At 46.8% G+C, this 19,763-nt stretch overlaps 1 protein-coding gene across 1 annotated transcript in view; it reads left to right on the top strand.

Moving 5' to 3' along the window:
- The window catches only part of LOC138467253 (uncharacterized), a 436,076-nt gene that overhangs the window by 284,884 nt on the left and 131,429 nt on the right, over nucleotides 1–19,763 (top strand). Inside the window, exon 6 of the mRNA XM_069607272.1 lies at nucleotides 19,451–19,525. Coding sequence (XP_069463373.1) covers nucleotides 19,451–19,525 — 75 coding nt within the window. The remainder of the gene's footprint in view (nucleotides 1–19,450; nucleotides 19,526–19,763) is intronic.

Raw genomic sequence — 19,763 nt, 5'->3', positions numbered from 1 at the left:
CCACACCCCTTTTTGACCAGGGCATAATTTTAAAAAGATAGATAACTCATAGTGCGGACTGGTCAAAATTTATAAGTAATATCATTATTCTTGTGATTTTTCTGTGCACGTTTTAAGAGGTGTTAGGACCCTGTAGTGTATTCTGGGGGGTTGCTAGCAGAAAATAGGGTCTTACTCCAAATGTCTGCATGTTAAAATTCTGACACTTCATCAATTAATGTTCATACTCCTTGCGCACCTTTGTGTAATTTTTGTTAAATGTCCGATATTGGTAAACTGACTAAAAAGCGCAAAATGTTGTCATTTCTCAATCCCAGCTCGCAGGAACATGGGGCTTGAACAGAGACCTGTCTTAATTCATCTGTAATATGTACATGTAATGTCAACCACTTGTGTATCTGGGAAATATGCATTTGAATCAAATATAGATTTGTGGGCAAATTGACCAGGGGAGGATCCTCTGACCCATAAACAGACCTCATCATGATGACAATCCATTTCCTCCCCCCAATCATGGGAGAGGGGAGAATTGGGCCAATGACAAGTAGAGAGGGGCAGGCTTAGCTAGGCCCAGGCACACACCCATTTTCAAAACACATAAAAGGAACATTGAAACCCAGGTAGGGACATTCACTTTCCACTTTCTTGCGGGACGCTTTGCTGGGAGACTCCAGACTTCAAATCCATCAACCTCCAGAGACCAGAGATCCAGAGAGACCAGAGATCCAGAGAGAACAGAGATCCAGAGAGACCAGAACTGTGCAGTGCTGAGAGCAGAACCAGAGACCAGACCGCTGTGAAGAACCGCTAGCAGAAGTCCAGCCAATCCTGACCCGATCAGTGACAAAGCCATTCCTGTCCAAAAGATAGTGTGAGTACTCTAGGACTGTGCCAGACTAATCTCTTAGTTTAAAATAATCTAATACAAACTATTTTAGCCTATTAGAACTGCCTCCTAGAATCATGTCAATCAGTCATCTTTAAAACTGAAAACTGTCATCTGTCATTCTGAGCTTTAAAATTTCAAATCCGAAAAACTACCTTTACTAAATCGGCCGTATCTCCAGGAGCGAAATTTAACTTATATCTTAAAACTAAGATTCTATGCTTTACAACGAACCTAGAACCGACTTGCTACTCCTTATAGAACCTCCGTAATTACGCTCGACGCACGCGATTAAATCTGCCGCGATTTGACATTTTGCACAATTTCAGCCACGTGTAAAAATCAGCAGCTCCTTGCTTTCCTTTGCTAAAATTCGTTTTAACCTGCTAGTTACTCATAGAACATTGCTAAAGTGAGCCTGAACTAATATAAACTAGATATCACTCACCCTGAACCTCCTACAGGGAATTAAAATCAATTTTAGCATCATTTCACTTCATTGCCACCACATTCAAAGCATTTTGGGCCTGTGTTTTAAAATCATACCTGTTTTTCTCTAAGCTTGCTAGGGGGAACTACATTTCGTATTGCATTTTGTTGGGATTCTTGAAGACTGTGTGCTCTCCTTCCATTTCTTACATTGCAAAGGGGGGGTGGGGTGAATTGCCAGAGAAAAAGTGATTATATTATTTTTGCTAAATCATATAAAGTTATTTCTGTACTGCATTTTATTCATCATTGCATTATCCTTGAAGCCATAAAAGTATTCTCAACTACTTCATCCTCTCTATATCACTTCTAAGCCATCAAAAAGAGTGTACCACTGTAACATTATCCATTGTTGATCACTATCATCTTCCCAAGTGTGCTATCAAACATTAATTTATTATAAAAGTGTGATATATATATATATATATTGTTTACTTTTCAAATAAACCTTTTAAATTTGCAACAAGCCTACTTCTTGGCTCAGTGGGGTCAAGGGGGATTCTGAGAGAGGGGTGTTATACAAGGGTTCATCATCCAGATTATAAATTGCCATAAAAATACATAAATACGGGCTTCTCTTGGGCATCCCAGACAAGGCACTGACTTAGTGGGATCGCTTGATTGAAGTCACTTACAGTCCCAGCACTAGCCCCACACCCTCATGTCTAAAATGATAAAAATAAACATTTCTAAACTGAAACAGCACCCATGCATCCTCACACCCACAAGTCCATGAAAGACCCAAAGCCTGTGCATCCCTGCAGCCACATGTCCAACATGGCTTCCTGAAAATAAAACAAAGTCACAATAAAACTAGCAAAAAAAGTGCACCTCCGCACCCACAAGTCCACCTACACCTTAACCAATGTCCTAAACTGGAAAAGGCCTCAAACGTGAACACAACATATTTCATATTTCATAAAAACAGGCCTTAGATGCTAACATTAATCCACAGACCTACCCACTAAACCGTTACTAATATCCAGAGGGCACCACACTAAACAAACAAAGCAAAATAAGACATGCCTCCCTTAACACCACCACTATTCTTCCTCGGTGACTTTGAAACCTTTAATATGCATATAGAAAGCCCATAGATCTGGATCAAACTCTTCCAGACTACCCACCAACCTTTTGCAGGGTGAGCAAATATGACCCATGTGCAGAACCTTCCCAGCGCATACAACACATTCCTGGAGAACCTCGTCCTGGCCCTCCACTCGGCATGACTTTGTTACCTCAAAGCCACAAAATCCGAACCATGCCTCTTGCCCCTCACTGCAAATGTAGACATGCCTTCCTTGGAAAACTGCGGATTAGAACAGACCTCTGTGTCTCAAACAATCCACCTCCTCCTCCTCCGAAGCACGCCCCCCAGATCCTATGCGACTTTGTCACGTATCACACATGCCTCCTTAGTGTCATGGGAGCGCCAACTGCGACAGTGTAGGCACCCTTGACACAAGGGCCACTTCCTGCGCCCAGCTCAGCAGAACCATCACAGGACACCTGATCCGAACATCGACTGCGTACAGCCGCTAACGCAGCAGCAGCAACCATCGTCACTTGTATGGCTGCACTTGCGGACCCACCCACACTTCCAGGATCACGCAAGTCCTCCAAACTAACATCGAGCTCCAGCAGAGGTGCGGACACACCCGCATCTGGCAAATCCTTCAACACAACTGTGGCAACATCCAGACTCTCCACCTCCAAAGATACATGCTCTGTGAGCTCCGCTCCTGCTCCGATGTTCACCTCTGCTATCATTATAAGACATGGCTGGTGCCGCCCCTCCATGATTCTGCGACACCCAGGGCCGATGTCGCAGATGAAAACAAACTTCTGGACACTGCCAGTAGACCTCCTAGCTGCGTCCCCTGGAACACTTAAACATGGCCTGCCAGCCAAGACACTCTCCTCCTGGTGCCCGGACACAACAAGACCTCCAACTTCACTGCTCGGCTCCTGCACGATGCAGCTTATTGCGCATCCTGCCAAACTGACTCCAGTCAGCCGGCCCAAACCATGCACCGCCTGGACAGCAACACCTTCTCCGCTGAACACTGCAATGTCATCCAAGTATGCCATGCAGAAGTCCTCCATCCCAATCAGAACTTGATTAACCATCCTTTGAAATGTAGCAGGTGCATTCTTAAATCCAAAAGGCATTACCTTAAACTGGTAGAGGCCTGCCGTGGTAGAAAATGCAGTTTTCTCCTTGGCATGGTCTGTCAGTGCTATTTGCCAATAGCCTGAGGTTACGTCAAATGTACTGAGGTACTTGGCTGAACCAAGTCTATCCACCAGCTCATCTGTCCTTGGCAAAGGATGTGCATCAGTCTTAGTGACTGCATTTAGAGCTCTATACACAGAATCTCAACACCTTGGATCCTGCCTTTGGTACTAGAACAACTGGACTAGACCATGGACTGGTAGAGGGCTCTATAACCCTGAGAACAAGAATCCTGTTGACCTCTCCTTTGATGTGGGATCTCACATGTTCTGACATTCTGTAACCCCTGCTTTTGACAGGTAAACAGTCACCAGTGAGAATATCATGCTGGCCCCAAGGGGTCAAGCCTGGTGATAGAGAAAACAGGGAGGCAAACTGATTCAACAGAACTGTGCACTCCTGCTGTTGTTCAGAAGTCAGCTGAGAAGAGAGATTAACTCCTTCTATCTGTTCATGTAAAGGTTGGCCTCTGAGGAGGTCGGGTAGAGGTTCACTCTCCTCTTCCTCTTGAGCTGAAGCTAGAAGCAAAGCTCCTACATCCGGTCTCGAGACATAAGCCTTTAAACGGTTGGTGTGAAAGACTCTGGGAGCCTCCTTAGGTCTGCCTAAATCCACCAGATAGTTCACCTCTCCAAGTTTGCCCACATTCTTGAAGGGTCCTTTCCACTTGTCCTGCACATCCCTCTGCCTTGCTGGCACCATAACTAGTACAAGCTGGTCTTGAGTAAACTCAACCATGTTGACATTCTGGTCATGCCAATGTTTGACCAGAGCCTGACCTGCTTTCAAGTTATCACTTGCTTCTGCCATCATGTGTGACATTCTCCTCCGGAGACCTATCACATAGTCAGTCACTCTAACTGGCTTGGGGGTGGGAGCACACTCCAACCCCTCCTTGATCAGGGCCAATGGACCTCTGACTGGATGGCCATAGAGAAGTTCAAAGGGACTGTAACCAACTCCCTCATGAGGGACTCTCTATATGCAAAGACAAGGCATGGCCCACTTTTTCTTAAGGGGTTCCTCTAAAGCACCTATCATGCTCTTCATAGTACGCTTAAACCTCTCTACCAGTCCATTTGTCTGTAGATGGTAGGCTGTAGAGAACTTGTAAGTGACACCACAGTTTTTCCACATGGCTTGCATGTAGGTAGCGGGACATAAAATTGGATCCCCTGTCGGATATCACTTTCTTAGGAAACCCTACTCTGGTAAAGATACCAAGTAGAGCCTTAGCCAAAGCCTGAGTCATAACAGTTCTCATAGGTATGGCTTCTGGGTATCTTGTAGCATGGTCTACTACAACCAGGATAAACCTGTCCCCTGAAGATGTGGGAGGGTCAAGGGGACCGCCAATGTCAATTCCCACCCTCTCAAAAGGAACTCACACTACTGGGAGAGGCACCAGGGGTGCCACATTCTTGGCTCCACTCTTGCCATGATTTATTTTTGCTAAATCATATAAAGTTATTTCTGTACTGCATTTGGCAAGTGTGACAGCTCCTACAGAATTTGTCCATTTCTGAACCCATCTTAGGCCAGTAGAAGTAGAGAGAGAGCCTTTCCTTGGTCTTCTTGAAACTCAAGTGACCAGCCAAAGGTATCTCATGGGCTAACTGTAGGAACTGGAGTCTGTTAGCAAGGGGCACTACAATTCCTTTGCAGTCCCTAGGGGTCGACTCAGTTGGTTCACTGTAGAAGAGACCATCTTCCCAGCTTAACCTGTGCTTTCCAGCTTCTTGCCCATCAAGTTGGTTAGCAGCCTGCTGTCGAAGACTTTCAAGAGTAGGACACTCTCTCTGTCCTTTGCTAAAGTCTGCCCTGTTGGGTCCACCTTCTGCAAGTAAAGACTGCAGCTCAGGATGTTCAGCAGGGTCAAGATCTCCAACTAAGACAGTGTCTTCTTCCAGATCTGACTCTTCAGATGCTGGTTCAACTACACAAGGTTGCACATCACACTCTGCCTCAGCAGGTGGAGAAGTTACAGGAGTGACTTTGGACAATTTTGGTGATGTCCTTGTTGGTAGCACATGGGTGCTGTCTGACTTTTTTTTGGAGGTCTTGGGTTTCCTGTTTGCCTCTGTTTTTCTAGAAATGGCAGTGAGCAACGCCTGTGGAGTGGGAGTGATATTTTCTTCTATCATCTCCTCTGGAGAGCCTCTCAAGGTTCTCTCCCCTGCAGACCTTGTGAGCTCTTGTTTCCTTTTACTGGGAGGCCTGGGGGTGCTTGACACAACTCCAAGAGTTTTAAGGTCATTACCCAACAGGTCTCTCCCAGGCACTTCACTCTGCACACTAACAGGTATCTTGACAGTCATATAATTACACTGGATGAGAGTTGGTAACTGGGGAAGCATTTGCACAGGGCCTCCAGCTAACTTGGTGAGGTGTTTGGGTGCCTTAGCAACATGCTCCACCTTGAAAAAGTATTCATCCACCACAGTTATGCTGGCTCCAGTGTCTCTGATGGCAGGGGTTTCCTGACCATTCACAAGAACACTATCTTTATAATACTCTTAAGTATTATCTGGGATGGTATTATAGACATCTAAATTCTGTTGTTCCCACAAGCCCAGGGACACTAAAGAAACACTGGCTGGGACTATCATGGGTTCTTCAGCCAGTAGGTGAAAGTTTCCACTTGCCATAGGTACTTCTTCCTCTGGGGAGAAGGCTAAGGAGACAGTGTGGACCCCTGAAGGTTTACCCAAACATCTGGGATCCCCTTTCACATGGTTAGTTGACCCAGAAACATAACATTTCCCAAATGTTTTGATGGATGGGGTTTGTTCTGACCTCCATCTGGTTTGGGTCACTAGCCTGATTTGGTTTCCCTTGTGGTTTACCCTTATGTTGCTGTTTGTGGCCCTCTTTTGGATTGGAGGTATTATAATTCTCTTTGTTGTCTTTCTTTGTTTGTTTCCCCTCATCCCTTTTCTGAGTAGCCCCAGAATTCGACCTGCTCCGATCCCCATGGCTTCCCCTTCCTCACGCTCCGCCCGCCTCCCAGACCTTCCTCCCCTGTTATTGGCCCTTCGAGCCATGCTGTGTGCCTGCAGCTTTACTTGGGAGAACGCCATTACCAGCATGGCGACCCCAGGTGAGCTGCAGGGACCCACTACACCATTCCCTGCACCATGCAGCCTCTGCCCTCAACCCCCTCGACCTGCTCTGATCCTCATGGCTCCCCCTTCCCCACCCTCCGCCCGCCTCCTGGACCTCCCTCCCCTGTGATTGGCCATTCGGGCCATGCTATGTGCCTGGGCCTGCAGTTTCACCTGGGAGAACGCCATTACCAGCAAGGCGACCCCAGGTGAGCTGCAGGGACCCACTACGCCTTTCCCTGCACCATGCAGCCTCGGACCCCCCAACCCCCTCGACCTGCTCCGATCCCCATGGCTCCCCCTTCCCCACCCTCCGCCCGCCTCCCGGACCTCCCTCCCCTGTGATTGGCTATTCGGGGCATGCTGTGTGCCTGGGCCTGCAGCTTCACCTGGGAGAACGCCATTACCAGCACTGCAACCCCAGGTGAGCTGCAGGGACCCACTACGCCATTCCCTGCACCATGCGGCCTCGGACCCAATCCTCTCAACCTGCTCCGATCCTGTTTCCCATGGCTTCCCCTCCCTCCCGGTGTTTGACTGATTGTCTGGTCTTAATTGACCCAACCAAAACAGCCCTCTGCCTGGCAGGCCTGCAGCTAAGGGCCCTAAGGCAACAGGCGGCTCCTGCACTGGCGGCTCCAAGATGTTTGCCGCTGTCCACAGGGGAAGCAAAGGAAGCCAGCAGCTAACAGACACCAACACAAACTGTAAGTGTGGCATGGGTGGGGGGGTAGAGCAATCACTCTACTCCAGAAAGCCCTTGCCCCTCTACCTACTCCTCCATAACGTTGACTATCATAAATGTTGCACTACACTATGCACTAACATACTGTTATGTTATGCTGCTTGTCATTTCTATAGTGCATTGTATATCATTGATAGGTCTGCACAGCCAATGTTAACTAGTGCCAATGTTTACTAACCTATAGAGAACGGTCAAGATCAGCCTATGTCACCTTTGACAAGTGTAATAATTGTTAGCATACGCCACATCTAGAGAGAATTGTAAATGTCAGCATATGCCGCACTTAGCTGGAATCCTCAACGTAGCCTGCCTCGCATCTAGATAGAATTGTGAAAGGTAACATGTGCACACATAGAGGGAACTCCTAAGCTTAGCATGCGCCACATCTAGATAGAATTGTAAATGTCAGCATATGCCGCACTTAGCTGGAATCCTCAACGTAGCCTGCCTTGCATCTAGATAGAATTGTGAATGTTAGCATGTGCACACATAGAGGGAACTCCTAAGCTTAGCACGTGCCACATCTAGATAGAATTGTAAATGTCAGCATATGCCGCACTTAGTTGGAATCCTCAACGTAGCCTGCCTCACATCTAGATAGAATTGTGAATGTTAGCATGTGCCCACATAGAGGGAACTCCTAAGCTTAGCACGTGCCACATCTAGATAGAATTGTAAATGTCAGCATATGCCGAACTTAGTTGGAATCCTCAACGTAGCCTGCATCGCATCTAGATATAATTGTGAATGTTAGCATGTGCACACATAGAGGGAACTCCTAAGCTTAGCACGTGACAAATCTAGATAGAATTGTAAATGTCAGCATATGCCGCACTTAGTTGGAATCTTCAACGTAGCCTGTGTTGCATCTAGATAGAGATGTTATTCAATGATTGATATACGACTCTCCTGCCAAGCCTAGACCAAGCATGCAATCATGAATCAATAACCACCCACTAACAATTTCACTCCTCGGCATACACCTCTCAATCTCAAACCAAACACAACCACAAGCCTTAAACGCAGCAAACCGCACAAACTTCACTACACTGCAACAACAAAACAAACCACACATAGACTTGCTCAACAGCACACAACGACTACCAACCAGAAAACTCCCCAAACCCAGCCAACGGACCCACCGGGCTGAGGCTGCCAACAGCATATCACTGCTATCTTGCACTTTTCCAGCACATTCCCACTAACTCACCTCCCCTCTCCATTTTTCAGAGCCGCCAGATCGCCAGAGGACCACTCCTTTGGTGATAGTGCACGGTACAAATATCCTTTAACATTAACAGAGTGCGTAGTGATGTATAAGGAGAGGTTCGTTATCTTTTAAGCTTCTCCTGATTTCATCTTCATTGCACTGGTTATGAATCTGTGGGAGTGTTTGCCTTCAGTGGCAAGAAGCCATCAGAGCTGGGTCTAACTTCCACATCCTACAACGGCTTTGGAACTGGCCTTTTTAAAATGTAAAAGAGAAGAGCGTGGGCAATAGGAACTGAATCCCATGCGCTCATAGAAACTATAAGAAGTGAATGCTGCAGGTGTCAGTAACTGGAAGAGCACCAGTGCCTAAACAGGCTCTGAAGACAATAGGGTACCAAGTGGAAACACTGTCTCACTGCCCTGGCATTTCAAATACACTAGTATTGATTAGAAACAAAATAGTAAGAACGGGAACAGAGCCAACAAATGTTTTGACCCGCTGGGGTCTTTTTCTAGGCAAAGTGAATCCTGACTTATAAAATAACCAATTGACACTAAAAACGTAGCAACGTCAAGAAGCTGTGTCCTTCATACAGTGACTGTCCCAATAATTAAGCGGCAAAAGAGCGGCATCAAGGTCCAATGCTTATTAAGCACGTCCCCATCAGACCAGTATTCCTGATAGGAGGATACCCTGCCGAATATTCAGCATAATACAGTTCGCTGTATCCAGTGACCATGAACAACCTTTCGGCAAAGCAAAACAGTGTTTTGGAGAATGAAGAACACCACACCTTGGCGTTGCTACCTTTTCAGTGGCAATTGGCTATTTTATTAGTCACGATTCCCAATAGCCTAGAATAAGACCCAGAGGGTCGAAACATCTGTTGCCTGTGTTCCCTTTCTTAATATTTTTTTTTCTAATAAATACCAGTATATTTGAAATGCCAGCACAGTGAGACAGTGATTCCACTTGTTAACCTTTTTAAAATGTGATATGATTCTTTTGCTTTGACATTTTAAAACAATCAAAATAAAAAAATAAAAAAATAACAAAATGTCAATACTAGTTGCAGCTTTAAATACTGTATGTACACTTGCATACACTTGGAAAAGCATTTACCATCATAGCCTAGTTGCTTAAGCGGCTTTGTGCACTGATTTGCTAGCTGGAGATCGTCTCTCCAGTTATCGAGACTCGCAGTGGTGATTTGAAATAATGGGGGTCATTCCGAGTTGGGCGGTAAGTATAGGGGAATACCGGCATGGCGTCAAGAGCGTTTCCGTGCTGGCACTAGACCGTAAAAATCGGCCTATTCTGACTTCGCGAGCACGTGCTTACCGCCATGCCGGTAATGAACATTACCGCTATGCCGCAAAAGTGCCCCCAAAGCCCTTACCGCCAACAAATGCACCGTACATAACACTACCGACATGGAGTAATCAGCGGTGACCGTAAATAGCGGTCCCCGCTATTTACGGTCACCGGTAAAGAATGGAACCGGAAAAAATGTCACCGCACAGGAACGGGAAGGGGCACGGCGCCCATCTTTAAAATCACAATCCATTGCCATCCTCTCCATACAGGACCTGGAGGCATATACCGAAGAGAGAAATTGGCATTCGAGACCAGCATCATGCCTAAAGCACTAAAAAAGGGGGCTGCACGCATAAGAAAGGAGCGCTTTACCCAGGATGAGCTCCAGATACTGGTGGACACCCTGCATGAACATGTGGACACTGTATTCAGCAGTGATATGCGTAGGCCCACCGTCGTCAGGAAGAAAGAGATCTGGGCCTTGGTAGCACAGAGGGTGAGTGCTGTAGGAAACACCCCCCGCACCACCAAGGATTGCCGGAAACGGTGGGATGACCTCCGTCTCCGGGTGCAGGCCATCCTCTCGGCAAACCGAAGTCAGGCCCTGGAGACAGGAGGAGGGCCAGGTTCCCCCATCAAAATGATGCTGTGGGAGGAAACGTGCACGGCCATGATGGGCACAGAAGCCATAGAAGGGGTTGGCGAAATGGAGTGCGGTGCAGCGTCATCCGCTGATGGCGGTGAGTGTCATGATTCAAGACATAACATGCATTCCTAATGAAAGTCACTGCCAAGGACTGGGCAAGGTGTCACGTCATGGTTGGGCAAACCCCCCCCTCAATGAAATCATGCCGTAACAAGTGGGACCCAGTCTGATGTCAGGTGCAAGGCTGTAACTCATATGGCCCATACCACACAAAGAGGCCGAATCTGTGAGGCACACGGGGCAGTGATTGTAAACACTGTGAATGTGAGTCATCACAGTACGCCGCCAACATGTGTGACCCAGACATCTGCATGCATTTAGCATCCAAGCCCAGATCACTGTCCCACTCACCACCCAAATGTCCACAAAACGCTGCAATCCCATTGTGATACCATAGGCATGTACTAATGCTGACACCCAAATCATTGCTCATGCCGTCTCTCTCTTCCCCCCCCACAGGCAGCGGGCTTGACAGCGAGGACCATGAAAGCCCCCAGGCCAGTACCTCCAGGGGCAGAGGCAGGGGCCAACATATACCTGCAAGCAGGAGAAAAACACAAGCCACACCACCTGCTCCTGCAACCCCCATGGAGGGTGCACAACCCCCACCTGCACCCCTACCCATGCCTGCAGTGCCGCTGGACACGTGCCCCACGCTGCACTCAGAGGAATCCAGTGTGGCTGGGGAGCATGCAGCCATGTGCCTCCTCGATGTTCCAGACAGTCCACCATCAATTTCCGGAGCCAACGCGGAGGATACCAATGACATTGCCCATACCCCTGACACACCATCATACAGCCAGGTGACACACATTGACTCCGGGCAGAGTGACACCCCAGGGCTCACAGGGCAAGGATTACAACCTGCCTGTCCTGAATCCACTTCACCTGCAGACACTCTGGAAAGGCCTGCAGGCCCAATACCAAGCCTGCCAAGCACATCGGCCACATCGGCCACGGATGTATTGCCCTCCCAGCACCTCACAGGCCTCATTGAGGAGTTCATCAGGGACAATCGTGATTCTAGGTTGGAGTGGCACAATGACCTTCAGGCTCTGGGCGAGGTGATCACGGCAAACACAAACCGGCTCTGCGAGGTGCTGGGCCGGATCGCAGATGCCCTGTAGGCAGCACACCCCACACCACAGCCCGAGCGGGTGGAACCACCCTCCCAAAGCTCGTCCACGCAGACCAGCCCAGTCCGACGCTCACTGCGTACATTGCGCCGCCACGACATGGATCCCCCTGGCTCTAGGAGTGCACGTTGACCATGCTGGCACACACATGTTGACTATGTTGTACCAATGGGACTATTGTGGGGTTGTTGTGGGGGGAGGTGGAGTGGGGTGAGGGTGTGTATGGGAGTTGGGGGGGAGGTGTAGGGGGGGGAGGGTGTGTGTGAGAGTTGGGGGGAGGGGGGAGGGTGTGTGTGGGAGTTGGGGGGGGAGGGGGTGAGGGTGGAGGTTTTGTTGTACACATTTGAACATTATTACTTAATACACTGGTTGATCATCCCTAAGAAACAGAGTGGACATTGATCATTGTGCATGTGTCCTTTAATGTCTCACAGTGCATGGTGTACATGTATCCCCACACCCAGTGCCCAATGTCCTGTCATCCTCACACCCTCAGCTGACTTGTGAGTCAGAAATATTGTCCAATCAATGATTGCTGCACGGAACGTCCCTCCTGTGCATCGGCACCGTGATGCTGTCCTGCCATTCCTTCCTCCTCCCCCTCATCATCATCTGGTGGTAGCAGTTCCACGTCAGGGGGCAGTGGCACGTTCCGACGGATGCATATGTTGTGCAGCATTACACATGCCATGGTGATCTTGGACACCTTCTCGTGGCTGTAGATGAGTGCCCCACCCGACCGGCTGAGGCAACGAAATCGTGCCTTCAACAGGCCGAAGGTCTGCTCTATCACCACCCGTGTATGGGTATGAGATCTTTTGTAGTCCTCCTTGTGCCTGTTCTGTGGGTTGCGGACCGGGGTCATGAGCCACGGCTTCAAAGGGTAGGCAGCATCACCTGCATGAGAGTGGAATGAAGGTAAGTGCTTGTACATTCATGGTGCAGAACTGTACTAGTCTTACATGGCAGCAGGTGATTACTGGCCATGCACACATGTCCCAGGATACAGTCACCCCATTACTGGCCCGGGTATGTGTCCTGTTCAATGGAATGATGGAGGGGGTAGCGTCTTCCTGATGGGTCACGGTGTGCACTCACGTCTTGTTGCATGTGCGTCGTATATGTATGCAGCAGTGTTGGACTGCATTCATTGATCTCATGCGCAAGATTTGGTGACAGGGGGGTGTTGGCTGTAGTTGGTAGCATACTCGTCATTCTGCACTGATCCCTACCATGGTGACTTGCAGCAATCCTATGGGGGTGCTGGACCAGTGACACGCTGTGTGGTCCCTGTTAGACTAACTTCTATGCACTCCCAGGGATGACTGTCCTGTGTGTTGTGATGCAGGAGTCAGCGACATGGTGCTATTGCACTGCATGGTGCAGGATGCCCTTACGGTGTGTATGGGCGCCGATGAGTGGTGCATGTGTTGTGGTATTTGTCCAGGCTTCCTGTTAGTCATGTAGTGTTAGGTGTCGCCTCGGATTCAGCACTGTGTGGTTAAGTGGTCATGTGCCGTGTCACTTGTCTTAGGGCACAGTGTTCTGTGAGGTGCACATCGTGCACTGGCGTGAACATTCCCACACAGGTGGAGTATGCATCTCCCCCCCTCCCCCTTTCCCACACAGGTGGAGTATGCATCTCCCCCCCTTTCCCACACAGGTGGAGTATGCATCCCCCCCCTTTCCCACACAGGCGGAGTATGCCAACAACCTACTCACAGCCCCAATGCACTGCCATGGCCCATTCAGGTTACTCACCAAGTAGCCAGGCACGTCGTCCAGCATGTCGCTCCATGTAGCGTGGTAGTGTTGAGTTCCGCAGGACCAAGGAGTCATGAGTTGATCCGGGGTATCGGGCATTGCAATGTGTGATGACTTTACTGGCATTACACACCATCTGGACGTTGATGGAGTGGTATTGCTTGTGGTTACGATACGGCACCTCCATGGCATGCGGGACCACCAATTTGACGTGGGTGCAGTCAAGGGCACCTATGCAATTTGGCATGCCTGCCAGTGCATGGAAGGCAACTTTGGTGTCATATATCTCCTGGGGAGTCCGTGGTAGGGATATGTAGTCCCTTGTGTGGTTGAGTATCTGGGAAAATATGGGCTGTGAAATACCATGCATGAGCCCCACTGTATGCTGGTAGGTGCCTGTGGCAAGGAAGTGGAGCACAGACACTACCTTCAGTAGAGGGGGGATGACAGTGCAGATTTCTTTGCGGCTCACTAGGTCGTCATGTATCAGGTCCACTATGGTGGTAATGGTGTCCCGGTCAAGCCGGTACAGGGTGTGTATCTGCTCTGGTGTGAGGTTGAAGGGGGTGGCACTGATGCAGGGGATTGGGGGCTGCCGGCGTGGTAATGGTGCCTGCACCGGTAGGGCATGCTGGGCCTGTCTCACCCTCCTTCTCCTCCTGTGTATCCTCTGTGGTGGGGGCTGTGGTTGTTGTTGCTGTTGTTGTAGTTGCTGCCTTGCAAGCAGGGCCTCCAGCTCCAGGAATGCTGCTACAATTGGTATCATCTTGGTGTGGGAGGGGGTGTGGTGTGTGGGTGTGCTCCTTTTGTGCTGTGACAGACTCCATTGCCTCCACCTGTGCTGATTGAGTGCACCTGTGCCTCCTTGAAGCAATGCTCATGGTTCTTAACACCTTCTCGGCGATGCCGGTATTTACTCCATGGCGGTAAGGTACTTTGCGGCCTTGTGGAGGCCGTTTTTTCCATGACCGCTTTACTTTGGATCAGCTCCAGTTTACGCCATGGCGCTATTTTCGGTATGGAGTGTCTGGCGCGCGCCACTGAACCGCTATTTACGGCCTCGTAATTTACGGCGCCGTAAATAACGGTCTGGTGGGTCAGAATGGGCCGTAAAGGGAAACGATGCCGGTAATCCGTTACTGGCATCGTTTTTCCTTTACCGCCCAACTCGGAATGACCCCCATTGTCTCCAAACATCAAATCGCACAGTTTTGAAACTGCTTGACAACTTTTGGTTTTGGGGTAAAATATTCATTATCACAACAGTGTCTCTTTATTATGACATATTTATTGAAATCTGTCGTACAGTATCGGCCACTTTTTCCATTAATTTTCCATATGTCACCATGCACTGAGCAACACTTTGTGCATGAGCAGCGTAGTTTGCATATACCCCCACACTATGACAAGAGTGGAGATTTGCAGTTTGTTTCTCTTTAGACATATCAGCGACTAGAAAAATACATAAATCAAGCAGAGGTCACCTGACAAGTCCTGCAGCTTCTGCCACCTTTACCTGAGCTGAAGAACATGGTTTGAAAAATTATTCATAATGGCTCAGCAAAGAGCTGACAGTTCTCCATAAAAGTGTGGTGCAGACTATGACTATTTTCTTTTTAAACTAATTATTGCATATAATTATGACACTCACTCTGCCTTCGCAGCTGCTACAGATCGCTATCAGGAAAACAGGCAGTGAGGCAAATTGCAGGAGATGTGCGCTGAGCTGAGCACGATTGCCTGATATGCCTGTCTAAAAAAGAGTATTTCACGAACACAATCTCTCCGAAATCAGCACTCGTTCATGCACGTCACTCACTACAAAGTGCAAAAAATGCATGTCAACTGTCAGATTCAGGTTGACACACATGTATTGCACTTTATAGTTCAAAGAATTGTAAGTGCCTCCCGCAATGTACGCTTGCGAGAAGGATTTACTATGGTTTCCTATGGAATCCCCTGCTTTTAGAAGATGCCAAAGACGGTGTGCAGTCATAATGTCGACATCAATAATGTCGACAGTCAAAATGTCGACAAATTAATGTCGAAAAACAATAATGTCGACAAACAAAAATGTCGACATTTTTCGATATTTTTTTCGAAATTTAATTTATTGTATGAATAAATAAATAAATAAATATATATATATATGATGTGTTGAGTATGAGGGGTGGTTGGGGGGGTGTGGGGGGGGTGGCAGGGGGGTGTTGGGTGAGGGGGGGTTGGGGGGGGACCCCCCCATAGTAAATGATCCTTTTTTAGGTTATTTATTTATTGAATAAATAAATAAATAAATAAATAATTGGTATGTGTTGAGTATGAGGGGTGAAAGGGTGGTTGGGGGGGTGTGGGGGGGTGGCAGGGGGTGTTGGGTGAGGGGGGGTTGGGGGGGACCCCCCCATAGTAAATGATCCTTTTTTAGGTTATTTATTTATTGAATAAATAAATAAATAATTGGTATGTGTTGAGTATGAGGGGTGAAAGGGTGGTTGGGGGGTGTGGGGGGGGTGGCAGGGGGGTGTTGGGTGAGGTGTTGATAGTTTTAAGGGTTTATAGTCATAATGTCAAAAAAAAAAATTGTCGACATTTTTTTTTCGAAAAAATGACTTTTTACATTATAAGTATAGGATGTCGACATTATTATTTTCGACATTTTTTTTCGAAATTTTTGTCTGTCGACATTTTATTTTCGACATTATGACTATAAACCGCCAAAGACAGGTGAATTTGTTAGAAATCCTATGCATTAGGCCCAGGCCAATTACAACGGTACCATTTCTGTTAAAAATACTAGACAGATTGGCTTACTTACAGATCCAAAAATACTTGGAGCTGCATCAACTATTAGGTACCAGACAATCAGGCTTCATGCCTCAGCACGGTACCGAAACCGCGCTTATCGATCTCAAAACTCGATGAGCTGAGAGATCTTGGAAAAACAGCCTTACTCCTCCTACTGGATCTCTCAGCGTCTTTCGACTTGGTAGATCATGATGTGCTCTGTACCCACCTGGAATCTGCGGCCCACTTCTCCACACATGCCATTGCGTGGATCAAGTCGTGCTTAAGTGGCAGAACTATGAGGGTTTTCTCTACCTCGGCAGCGGCTGACCCAGTACCTATCACATGTTGCTTTCCCCAGGGTGCCTGCGTCTCTCCTACCATGTATAACATTTTCACGAAGCCCCTGTTTGATGATCTGGACCTTCTGGGTGTCACCTACACTAACTATGCAGATGACACTCAGATTCTCATCCCATTTTCGGGGGATTATGAACAGGATTTGGCCATGGTGAATAAGATATACCTCATCATTCAGGCATGGATGGCCCGTCATGGTCTATGCCTGAATGATGACAAAACGGAACTCATACTGGGGAATACACAAAATATCAAAAGACTGAACGATGGCTATTCATCATTTGTTATAGATGGCAACACCATTAAAGTAGCAAAAGAGGTAAAAACATTAGGTTTTTACCTCGACTCTTGCCTCTCTCTAACAAAGCAGGTGAGTGCGATGGCCTCTAGTACAGCATACACCTGTAAGTTTATTAGAGCAGCAAAACCATACCAGTCTGCTACCAGCTGCCTCACCCTATCAAGAACTCTGTTATTATCCAAATTGGACTACCTTAACGCATTATACATAGGGTCTAATAAACACACGCTGCAAAAAATCCAAACCTTGCAGAACAATGCCTTCAGAGCCGCCTTAGGAATTCCAAGAAGAGAGCATATCTCAGATGTCAGAAGACAATCTAATTGGCTCTCTACAGCAGACAACATGAAACTCAAAACAATATCACTAACATTCAAAAGTATTCATGATTTAGCCCCCAAATACCTAACAGAAAGGTTCAAAAGAAGAACTTCCAATAGACCTACCAGAGAAGCATATACCAACCAGGTAGTTGTGCCCCCATTTAAACTGAGCACAGCCGGAAGCAACAGCTTCCCTGTCAAAGCAGCCCAGTTGTGGAACGCTCTCCCATCCCCTTTAAGGTCTGACCAATCCTATCCACACTTTAGACTTAACTGTATTAAATGGCTCAAAGGAAATAACCTATAACTGACCGACACCAGGACTACCTACGTCTTAACCATCTGTTAACCTGTAGCTGAATGCATACTTACATGATCATCTCCCCAACTTACTCCACCTTGCTTTTTGACTGCCAATGTATACTGTGTATACACCTCTGTGTACAAATACCTGTGTATATAACTCTGTATATAACTCTTTTACAAACTTGTAGGGTAATCATTAGCCTGTTGTCAATGTATCCTGTATCTACTTGGAATGTGTAACTGTAACCTGTAAGCTTAAAGTATTCTTGCACACGCGCCCGGATACCTTTGGGTCTGGCGCGCGCTATAAATAAATAAACAAACAAACAAACATTAATACCAGCAGGAAATACATGTGATGCTGGTGTTAATGTATGGTTTACTGGCTTTCGGAATGCACAGGGCAGGCATAAACCATCCCTGCTCTGCATGCCAAAAAATGGAAATGGCCTGAAGTGCAAAAACAGGTGAAAACCCAGTTTTTTCCATAATGTTTTCATCTTCTATTAATACTGTGTGCATATAGCAAATGACCCCATTGTTTTGAAAAAGTGAGGCACTTTCGATCAAGAAAGACCCTTCTGGATGTGAACATTTACCCTCTACTGAAGATACCGCAAACATATGTTACTTTAATGTTTCTATTCTTCTTGAAAATATGTACCCTCTTCATGATGCCGACCAACCTCTGCAGTACAATACATATCTAGCCTTCTCAGTTTCTACGTAAATTGGATTTAAATCCATAAGTACCCTATTGTTACTTTCTTCCGTCAGTTCAGGTGGCTATAGTTTCTGGCCTTGGAAATGTCAAGTTGCAAGACTCAATGAAAATGCCAGTCACCTCACAGGTCAGGCTCTTGCGGTATACACATGAGCTCTGTGGATGCCGCCCTCAGCTGTTGGGGTTCAATTCATCCCAGGGCACGCTTACGTTTCTGATTGTATTAAGTATATGAAAGAAGCCATTGGCCCGATTAACAAAAATGTTTTCAGTGGGACTTTCCCATGTTATAACATGTTTATAAATCAGGCCCATTGTATTTTGCAGGAGACGCTTTATAAAGGTGGGGTGGCAGCCAACGCAGTCCTATTGCTGAGTGCTTTACAATCATAGAGCACATTTGATGAGGGAGTAACAGTAACTTGTTGGTGAAAATACAATGGAGTATGCAGCCAAGGGGTGCAGGCATTTCTTGCAATCTCAAAATACTTCTTAGGCCCGTTTTCAAGGCAATTTGGGCTTTTAATTGACACAGGTGTTATTTGTGTATTTATTTCTCGCAACTATGAGTTTCTATCGGTTAATTTGGTCTCTCGAGATTTTCTCTCAATGTTTAGGTCAGCAGAGAACTATGGAGCTGATTGTATAAGCATGATGAGCGATACAATTGTGTTAATGATATCTGATGCTGGCTTTTAGTATGCAGAGGAAGTGGCTTTCTATATCTTTGAGTTCTTCTAAATGGGCAAATCATAATATTATTAGCACCCCTCAAGATTAAGTCTTGGTTTTTCATGTAACTAACACATGTTTTTATTTTTTTGCTGACCAACGCATTTGTCATTTTTGATCGTGATAGAACACGAAATTAGAAAATCGCCATATCAGTAAATTCTAATTGGGTCTGCATTGTTGATCGAGCCCTTTTAGCAACGATGAGGTCCGAAATGTACCCGTTGTATGAGTGGAGTTACTCTTCTAGGCAGTTTGCATTTGCAGCGAATGGAGTTGCATGCATACGTTTTACAATAGCACACACATCATTTTGTTTTTTTACAGAAAAAGTAAACCAGCTCAGAGCACTGATGAAATAGCAGTAGAAGATGAAAGTGGAAAAAAACAAGGCGAAGAAAGGTAAGAACTAAACATATATACATAATACAAAACTCTTAAAAGGATGCAAGAACACAAGGAGATTGTCAATGACCTATACAAAAGGTAACCTGTCCTATAAAAGTCGTTTAAAACCTTCATTATCAGTCCTTTAAAGTATTTCCCACAGTGTGTAAATACATGACTTTTTGGGACTTTTATATAATGAGAAAACTATTATGTTCCAAACTTTACAAGGGCAAAGAATATAATAGTGGAA

This window comes from Ambystoma mexicanum, chromosome 4q, assembly GCF_040938575.1.
Source record: "Ambystoma mexicanum isolate Mex_15411 chromosome 4q, UKY_AmexF1_1, whole genome shotgun sequence".
Classification (NCBI taxonomy): Eukaryota; Metazoa; Chordata; class Amphibia; order Caudata; family Ambystomatidae; genus Ambystoma; species Ambystoma mexicanum.
The sequence above is the reverse complement of the archived record's forward strand: the minus strand, read 5'-3'. Positions and strand labels throughout refer to the sequence as shown.